The sequence below is a fragment of the Tenrec ecaudatus genome, chromosome 4, assembly GCF_050624435.1.
Source record: "Tenrec ecaudatus isolate mTenEca1 chromosome 4, mTenEca1.hap1, whole genome shotgun sequence".
Classification (NCBI taxonomy): domain Eukaryota; kingdom Metazoa; phylum Chordata; class Mammalia; order Afrosoricida; family Tenrecidae; genus Tenrec; species Tenrec ecaudatus.
Window position 1 is genome coordinate 73,976,970 of NC_134533.1, and position 14,335 is coordinate 73,991,304.

The following is a 14,335-nucleotide window of genomic DNA, read 5'->3' on the forward strand; positions in this document are numbered from 1 at the left end:
ATAATTTGTTATTTCACATTAGATTTTCTTCTCAAATAAATAAAGATATTAATATGTTAGTCACTTGCCCAACACTAACAAGATGCTTAGGCAACTCAATTACTCTCTCTGGAGTTTAAGTTCTTAATTTGTAAAGTACTGATAATATAGCCTCTTCAAAGAATCAGACTATGAAGTGAAAAAGTAGATTATAGAAGAGCTTTATAGACTATGTGGTGGTGTGTTATGATCATGGTTATATCGAGAGAATACAAGAGGCATATATATATATATCTAGAAGAAAAGTTCATGGACTAGTACATTACCAAAGAACATTAAGAGTAACTATTTTATATATAGAATGACTTTTCAAATCTTTAGTCTGTTAATATGCTTTATTATTGCCTCTCCAAGAGGGGAATAGACATTATACTTTTCTCACACTTATTTGGTCAGAGTGCCTTCTTCACGAAATATCTGCTAAGAATCCTAACAGGATACATGTTAGAAAACAATACAGTAGACTGTAGTTTTCTTATGCCTACTTCAGAAAATTAAGTAATTGCTGTGTAACTACCACAGTTAGCTAATTAAGTTAATATATATTTACTATATATATACATAAATAGCATGACATTTTGTTTGCTTTGTTTTCCTTCTCCACACAGGAATGTTCGAAAGAAGATGTCACCCATCATAGGTGCTACCACACAGATGCACGCAGGGTGGCATATTTTTACTGGTCTTGCCTCTTATCTCCACATCCTTTTCAGGTGGGGACTGGAAACTTTCTTAATAGTCGTAGATCTTGCTTTGTTCTTCTAATAGGATGGTATAAGAAATGATGCCATAAAAGAGCTAAACAGAGTATTCCCATAGGCAGCTCATGAAGACAAGATAAAAGCCTCGGATGTTAGTGCAAGTAGGATATAAACGTTTCCAGTTCCTTGTTGGTCAGGGGATCTTTGTTTCCAGAGGACAGTTTTTTTTAAAATGGGAGGAGGCAGCCAGATGGCCTGCAAAAGGCACTGGGAAGCATGCAGTTTAAACTGTCTCGTTCCTTGAATACGTCAGCTGCCCCCTCTCTTCCCATGCTTCTGCCCTCTCTGATAACCTCATTCAAATAACAGCCCCCATACCACTTTTTCCTCTCTCTCTATTATGCTTTATTTTCATCAAAAAACGTATAACCCACACACTGTCAGTTAGTTCCAACTCAGAGCAACCCTAAATGCTGAGTAGAACACAGGACTATAATCTTTATAGAAGTCAGTGGGTTCAAACGACTGACCTTTTATGTAGCAGCCAAGCACTTTAAGCACTATGCTACTAGGAATCTTCCATTTATAAGCAGTTATGTCTTTTAAGACACCATGGTATTTGAAAGCATTCATCCCGCAACTGGAAGGAGGGCAGTTTGAATCCACCAGTCACTCCATGGGAGAAGGATGTAACTCTGCTTCCATGAAAATGTACAGCCTTGGAAACCCTATGGCAGTGGTTATGAATCATAATGTAAATATCTGATATGCAAGATATATTGTCACTGTTACAAATTGAACATAATTAAACATGATTAAAGCACAGTGATTAATCACAAAACAATATGTAATTATATTTTGAGAAATATTTATGTTTTCCACTGGTCTTAGGCAAGCCCTGTGAAAGGGTCATTCAACCCCCAAAGGGGTCACAACCCACAGATTGAGAACCACTACCCTGTGGGAAGCCCTATTCTATCCTCCCGGTTTGCTGTGAGGCAGAATCAACTCAAGGGCAGTGAATGGGTTTGGTGCCTCAGTAGCTAAAGCATTCAGCAGCTAACCAAAACATCAATGGTTCGAACCTACCAGCCATTCCACAGGAGCAAGATGTGGCTATCTGCTCCCGTAAGGATTACAGACTTGGACACACGATGGCGCAGTTCTATCCTTTCCTATTAGCTATTAGATCCCTGTGAGCTGGAATCTACTTGACCGTAGTAGATTTAATTTGGTTTGTTTTTTTATGTATTTGTTTACTTGTTTACACCCCTTAACTTAAAAAATAGGTTCTTCAAAAGCAAGGACTTTGCCTTATTCACTAATACCCTCCCAAATAATTAGAATTCTGCCTAGCACATTACAAGTGTTTAGTAATAAGTGTTAAATGATGTGATGAATGTGTGCATGGTGTCTCTTTGGCAGTGGACCAGGAATCTTATATCTCAAAATTTTTAATCTCAAAATTTCCCCTGACTTCTCAAGAACTGAGATCTAAGATCTATATAAAAAGAAGCAGAAAGTTTCTCCTTGAAGCAGTATGAATACTTCCTCAGGTGACGTTTTTAAAACATCTCACCTACTTGTAAATCAGCTTACTCAAGTATCCTGAATTACGTAAAGTTTATCATCTGAGAGGTGTATATTCGTGTAGGGGTGGAATTCATGTATGAAGAGTTCGAGGTGGTTCATTGTGGAAGCTCTCTTACTCTTTGTAACTTATTAGTACATTGATTATATGAATTTTCAGCCCATCGCATATTGGAAATTACCAATTTAATTTAAAGAGATGGGATATGGGAGGAAAGGCGTGGGGGAAACTGACAAATGACAAAAAGAACTATAATGCAAACCTCAAATTTGAAGCCCGTGTGTGTGTGTGTGTGTGTGTGTGTGTGTCTGTCTAAGCTCACTGGTTTTGCTTCTCTAGAGAACCCAGCCTAAGACAGTATCCAAAAAGGAACTGTGAGACCTTAGAAATTTGTCTTCTGGTACAACTTCATTTGGTGATCAAGAAAACTGGAGCCAAACATAAGTGACTTGTTGAAACCAGTTAGATTTCAAGGCAATGAAGTTTAATGTATTGGCCAAACATCAGATGACCTGAATTCAAACCCTGCCTCTAGCATTCACCAGCTCTGTCTCCTTGAGTGAAATAGTGGAACTTCTGAGACCCTTTGTCACACGCGAAATAGAAATAATAATATCCACCTAATAAGATAATTCAAGAGTAAAACCTCTGCCAAAGCTGCCCAGTTGGGATATAGCTTAGCAGTTTGAGAGCGGTGGATGTTGCAGGCAGGAGTGGAATCCAAGTCTTCCCTGCCTCAGGGCAGGACTCTTTAGTGGAGAGGAAAAAATATGGTAAATTCACTTGAGAAAGTAGCGTCTGGAAACCTGTTGTATTTTAAAGTAAGCATTCTTTCCAAATTAAATAATACTTGATGATCTCATTACAGTTCCAGTTGTGGGTACCATGCAGTAGTGTCACAGCCTCATTAACTTATACAGGGCAGCAATGAGTGCTCCTCTACTTTCTCTTATTTAAAATACATGCATATTTTTATATATCTTTGTGATATATTGTACATATCGAAATACATTTACATTGTCCATATAAAACTATGCATGTGCTGTTTTATGGGCACTTGGGTTGAATTTTTCAAGGATAGATTTAACTCTACTTTTGCTGTCTGCGCTGATTTCAGAATCTGAGCACATCTTCTGAGGTGAGTCATTTTCAAGAATACAGTGAAAGGGACTTTCTGTTATTTCCTGGTAATCTCATACCTGTACTATAGTCCTGTGTCGCTGATTGTCATTTCCAGAGTATTAGAAGATGACTATTTTAAGCCTTACTCTCATATATCCTCAAAGATGAACTGCTTCTCATGATAAGGATGATCTCAGGGGTTAATGGAAGGTCTTGAAGTCTCAGTCTTTGAGTTGCCTGTTTGTGTGTCTTCCTTAGCATCCTGGCAAGTGTTCTACATGAACACTGCTGGGGTAAGAATTGTTTGTAGAATGAACCGAAGCTGTACCAGTGTTTCCTTTTCTTTGGATATTAAGGGACTTCAACTCAATCATGGAAAAAAAGTAAAATTAAAAGATGATGGAAGTTTTCTATGAACTTTTTGAAGCCCTCTTAGATAGGCACTGTGCTTAAATGTGCCAGTAAGCCAGGTTGCATAGATTGAAATGAGTCTGAACTACTTTTCCCCACCCTCCTTTTCTTTCAGTTTATATACAAGAACACTTTACCTAAGATACAGGCCAAAAGTGAAGGTAAATCCACGTCCTATGGGGGCAGGGGAAGGGGGACACAACTAGGGTCTGCTGGGAGGATGGGGTGGCGATGGGAGGAAAAGGAAAGGAAGTAGTGGGGTGAGCTTCGGCTCTGGAGCCAGAGGCATTGACTTTTTAGTACTCTGCTTACTTGCTATTTATTTGTGGTTCAGTCTTTTGCCTCGGCTTCTTGAACACTAAAAAAAGCTGTTGTGCGGTGAGCACAGTTGTCGCTGAATTGTGCACGTGGAAATGGTTGAAATGGCAGCTGTCTTGTTATATCTATTTGACCACAATTATAAAATGCTTATGCTCAGTTAAAAATAAAATCACTGTTAGTACCTACATTGTAGAGTCGTTTTAAGGATTAGGTTTAGTGCATAGCTCCTTACTTGACAGGGTAAATGCTTCATACATTAAAATGAATGAATAAGTCTCTGTGCTCTGGCAGAAACCTGGAAGCGTTATGGATGGTTTTCTTTGACCTACTTGCTGTGAGCAGGCAACTAACACCATTACGCACTAGCAGACCTGCTGAGCACTACGGTCACTGCCTCATGGCTCTCTGTCTCTTTCAGGGGTAACATGGACAATTTTCTTTCTCTCATTTTTGTCCTAAATTGTTTGCAAACAGTTTCTCCTGGGAATCTGGCCAGTGATCCTAATTGAGCCTCTGAGGAAGCACTGATGAATTATCCTGCCATGAAAACAAATGAAAAAGCTGCCTGCCGTCATCCTGACAGAATGAATAAGGAAATTCTGAAAGATCCGTGCGTTGAAGGAGACCCTGACCATCCCAGCAAACGAATGACTCTTTCCCAGAGGCTGCTGCCAGCCATGCCAAGACGGAGTTGAGCCTCCTGAGTGCTCCGTTCCTTTCTCTAGCTCTTTCTTTCTCCATCTCCTTACCCTAAATGTTCAGAAAGAAACAGATATGATGTTTATGTACATAATGCAAATTCTTCTCTTTTAAAAGCGGGCTTTTCTTAACAGATTAACAGTTCCTCTTGGTCATAGGAAATGTAACCTTTTTTGTTTTATGATTCATGCCTTTCCTCTAATATCTGCAATGTGTCTGATGAAGTCATGAAAGCAGTCAGCTAAGGACTGGCGAACCCCATCTCCAGATGGTCAACTTTGAGCCAGCACTTCCCTGTGTCAGCCTCAAATGATATTTTTGTCATTAACCTCACAGGTGGCTTTCCAAGGTGAAAATCGGTGGGGTTCCAGTAGTGTTTCTCTGTCTGCCTCTGTGAGAGTCAAAGTGTCTCTCATGAGCCAGCCCAGACCTGGCACTGAGGGCTGTGCGCTCCCCTCCGGGGATGCCCAGAAGACTCTGAGGTTTGTGTGGCCAAGCTCATCAGCATAGTGTTTGTCCTGGAGCCTTTCGGAAGATCTGCAGGAGCCTGTTGCACTTGGAGCCAATGAGAGTGGTGTGGATGTCACGGTTTTTATGGCTAGGCAAACATGACTAGCTTGCGATCCTGCGCTCACCCAGCATAGCTTATTTAAAGTTATCTGTGAATATTGGTCTGCTCTGACGTGATGCCTTTTGCAACATGTTTTTGGGTCGCAGAGACCAGGGTCGTGCCCAGGAAAGGTGATCAGGATCACTAGAGATAAAATGATCAGGATCCTGTCTACATAATTGCTAATTCCTTTCATTTTTTGAAAGAAATAAGAGATGAGCTGGGAACAGTTTTCCATAACTTGTAACTTGCAGAATGCCTCAAAATTAAAGTGCCAAGAAAAGGCAGTATAATCTCATTTTAAAGAAGCTATTTGTAATGTAAGTTCAAGAGTATAGTAAATGGAATTACTTTTCACAAATGTGACACCTGCCTGAGAGAAAACCTGATTTGACTCCACTGCTCATACCTAAATCACCTTAACTGTAGCCTGCACCATTTAGCAATTCCGTGACTGTCTCCTGCTTTCTGCTCGAGGCCCGTGATCCAGATGCGCCTTCACCAGTTGTGCTGAGTCAGTTACTCAAGGCTGCCCCTGAGCAGTTGCACTTTTCAGAGTAGAACTGTGCCTCATCAGGTTGTCCATGGCTGTGATCTTCCAGAAGACTGCCTGACATTTCTCCCAAAGCACTCTGGGGTGGATGCGAACTGCCAGACGTTCAGCAAGTAGCCAAGCACTTGGCCAGTTCTCAACACCAGACCCAACCCCAAACCCACCGCCATCAAGGCGATTCCGACTCTAGAGCAACCCGGTAGGACAGAGGAGAACCGCTCCTCTGGGTTTCTAGGACAGCAGCAGCCTGACACACCTCTCCCCGCCACCCACTCCCAAACGCTGACCTTTTGGGTCACAGCAGTACCACTGCGCCACCTGGCACTGACAGTGCCCCACGGAGCTACAGCTTCAAAAGAAACATCCTGTTTTTCTTAAGCCCCAACATTCAGTTATTTAGTCTGGCCCCTGTTAAACCAAAAATAAATTTTGACGTTTTACTTTACCTATTGACCCAAGCTTTAGTCCTCCTCTGCTGCAGCGCTGTGTGCTAGTGCTCTGCCCCCCACTTGATGATCGTCAGAAAAACACTGGCCAAAATAAAGCCAAGGGAACTGGCTGTGGAGCTCTGTGGCCTAGGAGACTCTGAACCTGAAGTGTTCCCGCACACCACCCAGGGACTCTCTCTTGCCAGCAGAGCCTGACATCTGGCTGCACTCCACCCACAGTGGGACAGGCTGCCGGCTATGGTTCGTTTTCTAGAGTCAGTTTCACACTGTTCCCTGGCCGGCCATGTCACACAAATGCACTTCCGCATACAAGGAGTCTACATATTGAAACAAAGCCACATCCTTCGTGGCACTGCAGGTGGGACATACAGGGAGCCCACCTGGTGCTGCATTTACCCCAGGTCACCCGAGGAGTTCTGGCCCAATGCAGACCACTTTTGTTAACCAGCACCTTCCTGGAAAGGCATCTGCACCTGGTCTCTTGTCATGCCTGGACCAGTTCTTCAAAGCCTGGCTCTGTTGTGAAAGTAGCCCCAGAGCTCGGCATCCTGCAACATTTTTAGCAGTGTTGTGCAGAAAGCCAAGATTGAAGTCTGGGCCTTTAAATTCCAACTCAGCTGTGCCTCTGGCAGGTCTTGCCTTTAGCACCCTAAGTAGCACACTGCAGACTGTCAGGGATTAGGGACTCACTGCTGATCCGGCTATGGCTAATCTGTCTTATCATAGTGGCTGCCCCACGTTGCTCTCAGGTGCTGGGTGGGCATGAAAGGGTCGAACACTCCTGCCCCCATCCCTTTGTTTCTTGGGAAACTACCTAGAGTGTACAAAAAGCCTCTTGCTGAGCAAATCATGGCTTGTTTACAGGTCACCGGATGTAAACGGTGTTAGAAAATACGAGCACCCTCAGAGGATGTGCTGGCCCCTGTGGAAACCATTTCCATTCTGGAAAGTTCAGAGCACTTTGTCTTTGCAGGAAAAGTAGGTGGAGGGTGGTTGAGTTCGTCTGCTTGATCCCTCCTTGACTTGGTGCTCTCCTGAACCATCCACCACCCGAAGGGATCGCTTTTATGCTGTGAGGTCACACCAATTGATGATTAGCCAGAGAAACAGTCCTTTCGAATTGAGGACCCCACACGGTGGCATTTGACTTAGCAGAAATGGATCAGGTAGTAGGGTTTAGTCATAGTGCTAAATTTCCTGGATGACTCATCTGGGCTTGTCTTACACTGAGGTTGCCTATACCAAAGACAGGAGGCATGTGTCAAAATTGAAAGATCAAAAACTCCAGGTACACAACACAAGAAAATCTTTCACTGTCTAGGCATAAAATGTCAGCACCCGTCAGCGTTCAGCCAGTGTACCTCAAAGTATACAGTTACGTTCTTCATGATTGTGTCTTGGAGTGGGGAGTCATTGAGAAGTTTGAGTTTTCTGCCCCCACCCCAACTCCTTATTTACTTGACAAAAGACAGTTTTTGACCCTGTGGTGTATGCTAGGCTACTGAGTATGAGTTTACATGAAAGGGGTGTCAGAGATACAGTTTGCATTAGAGTTTGCCACACTAGCAATGTGCAGATCTGCCTCTGCCCTACATTTTGCATCCTAACGATGCCACAGAATAATCTTTATTTTTCAAAAATGTTGACAATAGCCACTAAAATTCTGCCAGAAGTAGTTACACCCTTGTGGAAGGAGCGATAAGGGGTGGAGAGAAGGGGTCATCAGGACACATCTGTCTGGAAAAGGGTGGTGCAGGCTTTTTAGCAGGTGTGCTGCCTTTAGGAATAAGGACATCCTTTCCTTGTGTCTGGAAGTCCCACTGCCGGTGCTGCCTGTGCAGAGAGCCTGTGGCCATGCCCAGATAAGGGCACTGCCTCGCTCGGAATTTGTCCCGTCGGTAGTGTTTTGTCTGTGGTCGAAACTTTGGCCTGGAGTTCTGAAACTGGTAATGGTTGAGAGTAAGTAGAAAGTTTAAGGGGTGAGAGTCTTTGTGAAGCCGTGGCACTTTCTCTGACAGGCACGCCACGCCACGGTGAGGAGGGCCAGTGGGGGCTGCAGGACACCTGCTGTGAAAGCTGGGCGGTACTTGACTCAGCAGTTTCAATCACAAGGCTGCCTTTCATCACCAGCCAGCGAGGCTTTTTTGATCTGCAGTGCGTGTAGAAATAATTCATCACAAGAATACTTCTTTCATACTAGAAAACCTGAGAACCTAGCTCAAGAAATTCCATTGCACACTTGCAAATGACCTAAAGGGTCCGACTCTGCTTCGCTCAGCAGCTGGCTGTGCTGGGTTGCAGTTCCTTTGTAACCCTCACTAGCAATGCCTGCGACTTGCTGTGAAGAGCACAACATTGGTACTTGAACTGAATTGAGTTGTTATGATGTAAATATTCATAAAACTACCACAAAGTTTCTCCAGCTTTTCTGGCCATGCCAGAGCTGCAAAGCATATCATTTTCATGATCAACTTGGGTTTGCGGGCAAGCACGTTTTACTTTAAAAATCTGGAAGCATATAACTAGGACTTCCTGAAAATCCTTGTTCTGAGCCCATCTGCACCTACAGGAAAATGGTAAACGCGTGGTGTAAAATGGCTCTAGGACGGGTTGGCAAACTGGCCCACGGGCCACATAAGGCTGTGAGGGAAGCATGCTCCGCATTGAAAGGATTGTTGAAGAAGAAGGGAGCCGAGCAGACTGACACCATAAGTGGTATTTACTCCACTCTCAGCTTGCCTCCCTGCTTTGCTCTGGGCCTCAGCAGAAGGGTGCCCCTGCAGTGATTTCAGGGTGCATTTGCCAGGATGGAGCTAGCACATCCATACAGTGGGTCTCCACCTTCAGAATGCCGCCACCCTTTCATACAGTTCCTCATGTTGTGGTGACACCTCCCCAACCATGAAATCATTGTCGTAGCTACTTCATCACTGCCATTTTGCTTCTGTTATGGATCGTTCGGCCTCCCCCCGCCCCCAAAGGTGTCGCGACCCACAGGTTGAGAACCACTGAGTTTAGATTTTTTTTTTGTTGAATGTAGTCATAGAATTTGCGTTTGCATATTTATATGATAGCATTATTTTCCACACCAGTTTTATGACAGTGGCACCTCAACTCTTGACAACTATGACAGTGCAAAGTGCCTCAACTCTTGAGAGAAAGACTGAGCAAGGCCAGTGATCTCATTTTCCTAGCAAAGGGGATTCTGCCCATCATATAAAGTGCAAAGGCTGACTGCATGTGGCTCTTGAGTGCAAGTCCCCAACGTTGAGATCTCATATGTGCTTGTGACCAGTTTTTCTTATGCCGTGTCAGTGTGCCATGTGGTTTCTCAAGGAGCTAAAAAACTATGGAAGTAACTTTTTTATTAACTCTGGTTTCTTTTTGGCTCTTTTTTTCAAACTGCATTATTTTATACCAATGACTAAGTGAATCTATTTTGAGAAACTTGTTATAAATTCCCATGTAATGTACCAATCAGATACTGTTTTCTGTCCAGCATTTCCATACTTTTAATATTTGTGAGTCATTTATTGTTGTGACCACCAGGTACAGCATCCAAGCTAAATATAATGTCTCCTGGTTTTATATTTGTTGCCGATGAGTATGCACTAGCAATTATTTACTAAACACATAGATTTACTGGATCTTTACAAGCAATGCCTTGCCTTCGGGGATCCCCAGCCTGCTTATTTGTCTTTCCCCATTTGATTTGCCAATATTTTTTCTTGAAAATTGTAGAATAATGTATTCTATTGAATGTGCTATAAGCTGGGCTATATTTCCACATTAATTACTTACCTCTGTATAATGGAAGGTATTAAATGATACTGTTTTGACTAAGTCTTCTGTAGTGTTGTAGCCCTGGCTTCCAGTTACTAGTTGTCTACACTGACATGATTGATTGCAGGGCCTCCATGTCTGCTCACGCAGCTTGCTCACTGCACACATGCACCCACTTGGGGAAGGGAGGTGAACAGAATTTCGCCTGTGCTCATCAGGCCAAGATAGGTGCCTTGGTAGGGGTGCATCTCAGAGGATATGCCTTTCCCCAGTTTGCTAACGGGAGCAGTGTGGACCACCGGTGATCCCGGTCATTGCGCTGGGCCTTTTGTGTTCCCCAGAGGCTGTACCTTTCTACTCCAAACCTCGGTACACTACGGCATGGAAGCAAACGCTTCAGTTTAGCGTTTATGATCTATTAATACCCAGCATTCTCTTGCCTTCAAGAGCTCTGGAGTAAACACACGGACCTTCCAGCTTCATGTCACAAAAATGTTCAGATTGAGGAACATTAGGTGCGGAAGGCACATACGAGGATGCTTTCCATCTTTGGCAGTGACCAAGCTGCCACGGACAAGGTTTAAAGCATCCTCCAGCTCACCTGCTCTGCTCTTCAGCTGCCCTGGTGACACCCTTTCAACAAGCCCGCAGCACTCTCCCAGTCGATGTTGACCATATGGCAGATTTTTCAACTCATCCAACCTTTGTGCCCGGAGGGACTGCTTGCCACAGTTAAGCCCAGAAAAGTGAATTTGCAAAGCAGTTTGGACTGTGTTTTGTGAAAATCAGGGCTGAAAAGGGTTGCTTTTAAGCATCCCTCTGAACAGTAGACACCTTTCAGAAGTCACGGTGCCACATTGTCCCCTTGTCAGCCTACATGTAGGCATCCATCATTTAGTGGTCTTTTCTGCTCCCACCTCTGTGCCTGCCTCCCTTGCTTTCAGACGGGCTGGAATACAGAATGAGCCTACCCCAGTGAGAAGAAGCAGGAGGGTGGGTGGCCTGGTCTCAAATAGGGCTCGATCCCTAAGGTTTCCTTTGGAGAAAGCAGGGCTTTCTGTGCTGCCCATGAGGATTGAGAATGCCAGGGTGATAGGAGGTCAGAAGACCGCAGAAAGGAAAGCAAGTTCGCTTCTCCACTATCATGGCACAAGCCAGTGTCTAGGAATTTTTTTAATGGTCTAGTCCTATTTGGGGAGCCCCAGTAGCATAGTGGGCTATGTGTTGGGCTGCTAACCACAAGGTCAGCTGTTCTAAACCACCAACTGCTTCTCAGGAGAAAAATGAGGCCTCTTCTGTAAAGAGTTACAGTCTCAGAAATCCACGGGGCAGTTCTACCTTGTTCTATGGGGTTGCTATGAGTCAGAATCGACTTGCAGCGAGTGAGTGTGCGAGAGTGAGTTGTATTGGGGAGAAGCACCAGGGATAAAGGGAGGAGGAGAGAGGTGCTGAAGCTGAACATCAGGGTAACCGAACAAGCCAAACGTGCTGCCATTGAGTCCACTGGGATTCATAGCAGCCCCGTAGGCTAGGGTAAAACTACCCCGTGGGTTTCAGAGATGTCACTTGATGGAAATAGAAAGCCTCATCTTCCTCCTGCGGACAGGCCGGAGCTTTAAAGGGCAGCCCAGCATGTAACCACTGTTGCACCACCAGGGACCCTTTAGGTAACTGAAAACCAAACAAACTCACTGCCATCGAGTCAATGTTGAGCAGTTTGAAACCACCAACGACTGTGCCGAAGGGCAGGGCTCTGTACTCCTGTCGGGAGTGACTCTCCTGGAAACACACAGGGGCGTCCTGCACTGCCCCACAGGCTCACTAGGCCCAGGGACCGACCTGAGGGCAGTGAGTGGGTGGTTGGATATGGTGAGCAGGTAACGCTGGCATAGTGGGTAGGCACAGTTTCGGCTGCTCACCCAAAGGGAGGGCGGTGTTGGAACCTACCAGCTGTTCCTGGAAGAAAGAAGTGAGTCTTTATCCACAAAGATCACAGCCTGATCAATACCATGGGGCAAGTTCTGCCCTGCTCTAGAGGCTTGCTATGAGCCAGAACCAGCTCACTGGCAAGTAGTTTGAGTTTGGGGTTTGTAAGAAGCAGCTGCCATGTGTGACACTATGAGTTAGGTGTTCCGGTCAGTGGGTCAAGGCCACCAGCCGCTCGATGGAGACAAGTGAGGCTGTATGTTTCCGTAAAGATCTCGGTCTAGGAGAGCCTGCATAGGATCACTCTGAGTCGCAATTGACTCTATGGCAATGGGTTTGTACGGTTTTTTATTGGGAGGAGACAGGAAGTTATAGGAGATTGGAGCCTGGCTGTCACATGCAGTTGCTAGCCAAAGCATTAGGAACCCACCAGCCACTGCAGGAGAAAGATGTAGCATTGGGCTTCGGTCAAGATCACAGCTTCAAAGCCCCACAAGCCAACTCTATTCTACCCCGTTGGATCCCGGTGGGTCAGGACCAGCTGGACAGCAATGGGCTTTTCTCTGTTGTCATAGAGAAGAAAGTAAGAACTCTCAGGCTGGGTAAGGAGAAACACTGTATCCAAATAAAAAAAATTAAAAACTTAACCAAACTCACTGCCATCAAGTGGTTGGCAGCTCATAGTGGCCTATAGGGCAGGGTAGAGCTGCTCCACTGAGTTTCTGAGACTGTATCTCTATGGGAGTAGAAAGGTCCATCCTTCTCCCGCAGATGGGCTGGTGGTTTCAAAAGACTGACCTTGAGGTTAGCAGCCCAACACGTAACCACTACATCACCAGGAGGACTCCCTCCATATGCTCTAGTCGGTGTGAATACTGAACTCTGGCAGCGTCCTGTCTCCATGACAGGCAAGCAGATAACCTCCTTTTTACAGGCAAGGGTCAAAACCATGGAAGTTATGGGCCTGCTGCGTGACCCCAAAGGAGCTCTAGTGGCACAGTGGTTTAGCGCTGGCTTCTAACCTACTAACGGACCAGCCACCCCAGGAGGAAGATGTGGCAGCCGGCCTCCCTAAAGATGTATAGCCTTCAATAGAAAGTAAATGTCTAGAAAAGATTGATGACAAAACACACAAATATGCCTGATACAACCGAAGGATGGATTCTATCTAATAAGAGTTGTAAGAGCCCCCAATAAAATGATATTTTCGTAAAAATAAACTTAATTATTTTAGAAGGTGGGGAGAGATGTGCTGCCTTGGGAACCCTCTAGGCAGTTCTACTGACTCCACCAGCATGGCTTCTGCTTTGGGCGTGACTCAGTTACCCCTTCCCTGATGTCCAACTGCTGGAATCATCAGGGTTAGGGAAGGCTGTGCCCTGAGCAGCTCTGGCATGATGCCCGCCTGCCTCTTCCTGAGCACATAGCCTGGTTCTGTGCGTGCGCCTCACACACAATTCCACGCAAAGAGCGCCTGTAGGTAGCGGTTCCGAGTGCACCTGGCGACTTTCCGCGAGCCGGGACACTGCCCCAAGTCCTGAGTTCTGATCCGCGACCTGGGAACCTGCTCCCCATACACTGCACACCTGCCTCTGGCATCTGCGGGACGTTCCTCTGGCATCTGCGGAAGGTAAATCTGGATATCGGGATCAACATCACCTGCGACCCAACCTCACTAGGGTCAGAGAGCAAGGAAAATGATGGGCAGGGCTCACTCCTGACCAAACCGGATGCAAAAGGCAAGCAGGTTTGGAATGTGGCGGACGGCAAAATATCACCTGGATGGGTTTAACATTTGAGATAGCTACAGTTCATTGTGCCAACCTGGACAATAAACACATGTGGGATAAACTGAAGGATGGAGAGGTAAATGGATCGGTCAGCCTCGCCTTTCTAGTTCTCGGCTCTGTTGTTTTGTGATGGTTGGACTAGGGTGCAGCTGCCTTAGCCAGTTCCCTGCTTCACCTGGAAAGGCTCACTTCCTGCAAGACATCCCTGAGAAGAAGCCACATGGACCTACCCCGATGCAGCCCTGGGTGCGTGTGGAGACCCCCGCCAGCGCTGAGATACTTATATGCTCACTGACTCAGCTTTCCTTCTGCAGTCGGCATCGTAGTGTGTGTTTTGTGA

General features: G+C 45.3%; 1 protein-coding gene across 1 annotated transcript in view; it reads left to right on the plus strand.

Annotated features, from left to right (window-relative positions):
* Positions 1–10,339, plus strand: part of ACER3 (alkaline ceramidase 3) — a 130,029-nt gene extending 119,690 nt beyond the window's left edge. The window contains exons 9-11 of the mRNA XM_075546323.1: positions 648–752; positions 3,980–4,025; positions 4,660–10,339. Coding sequence (XP_075402438.1) covers positions 648–752; positions 3,980–4,025; positions 4,660–4,713 — 205 coding nt within the window. The 3' untranslated portion in view covers positions 4,714–10,339. The remainder of the gene's footprint in view (positions 1–647; positions 753–3,979; positions 4,026–4,659) is intronic.
* Positions 10,340–14,335: the final 3,996 nt, after the last annotated feature.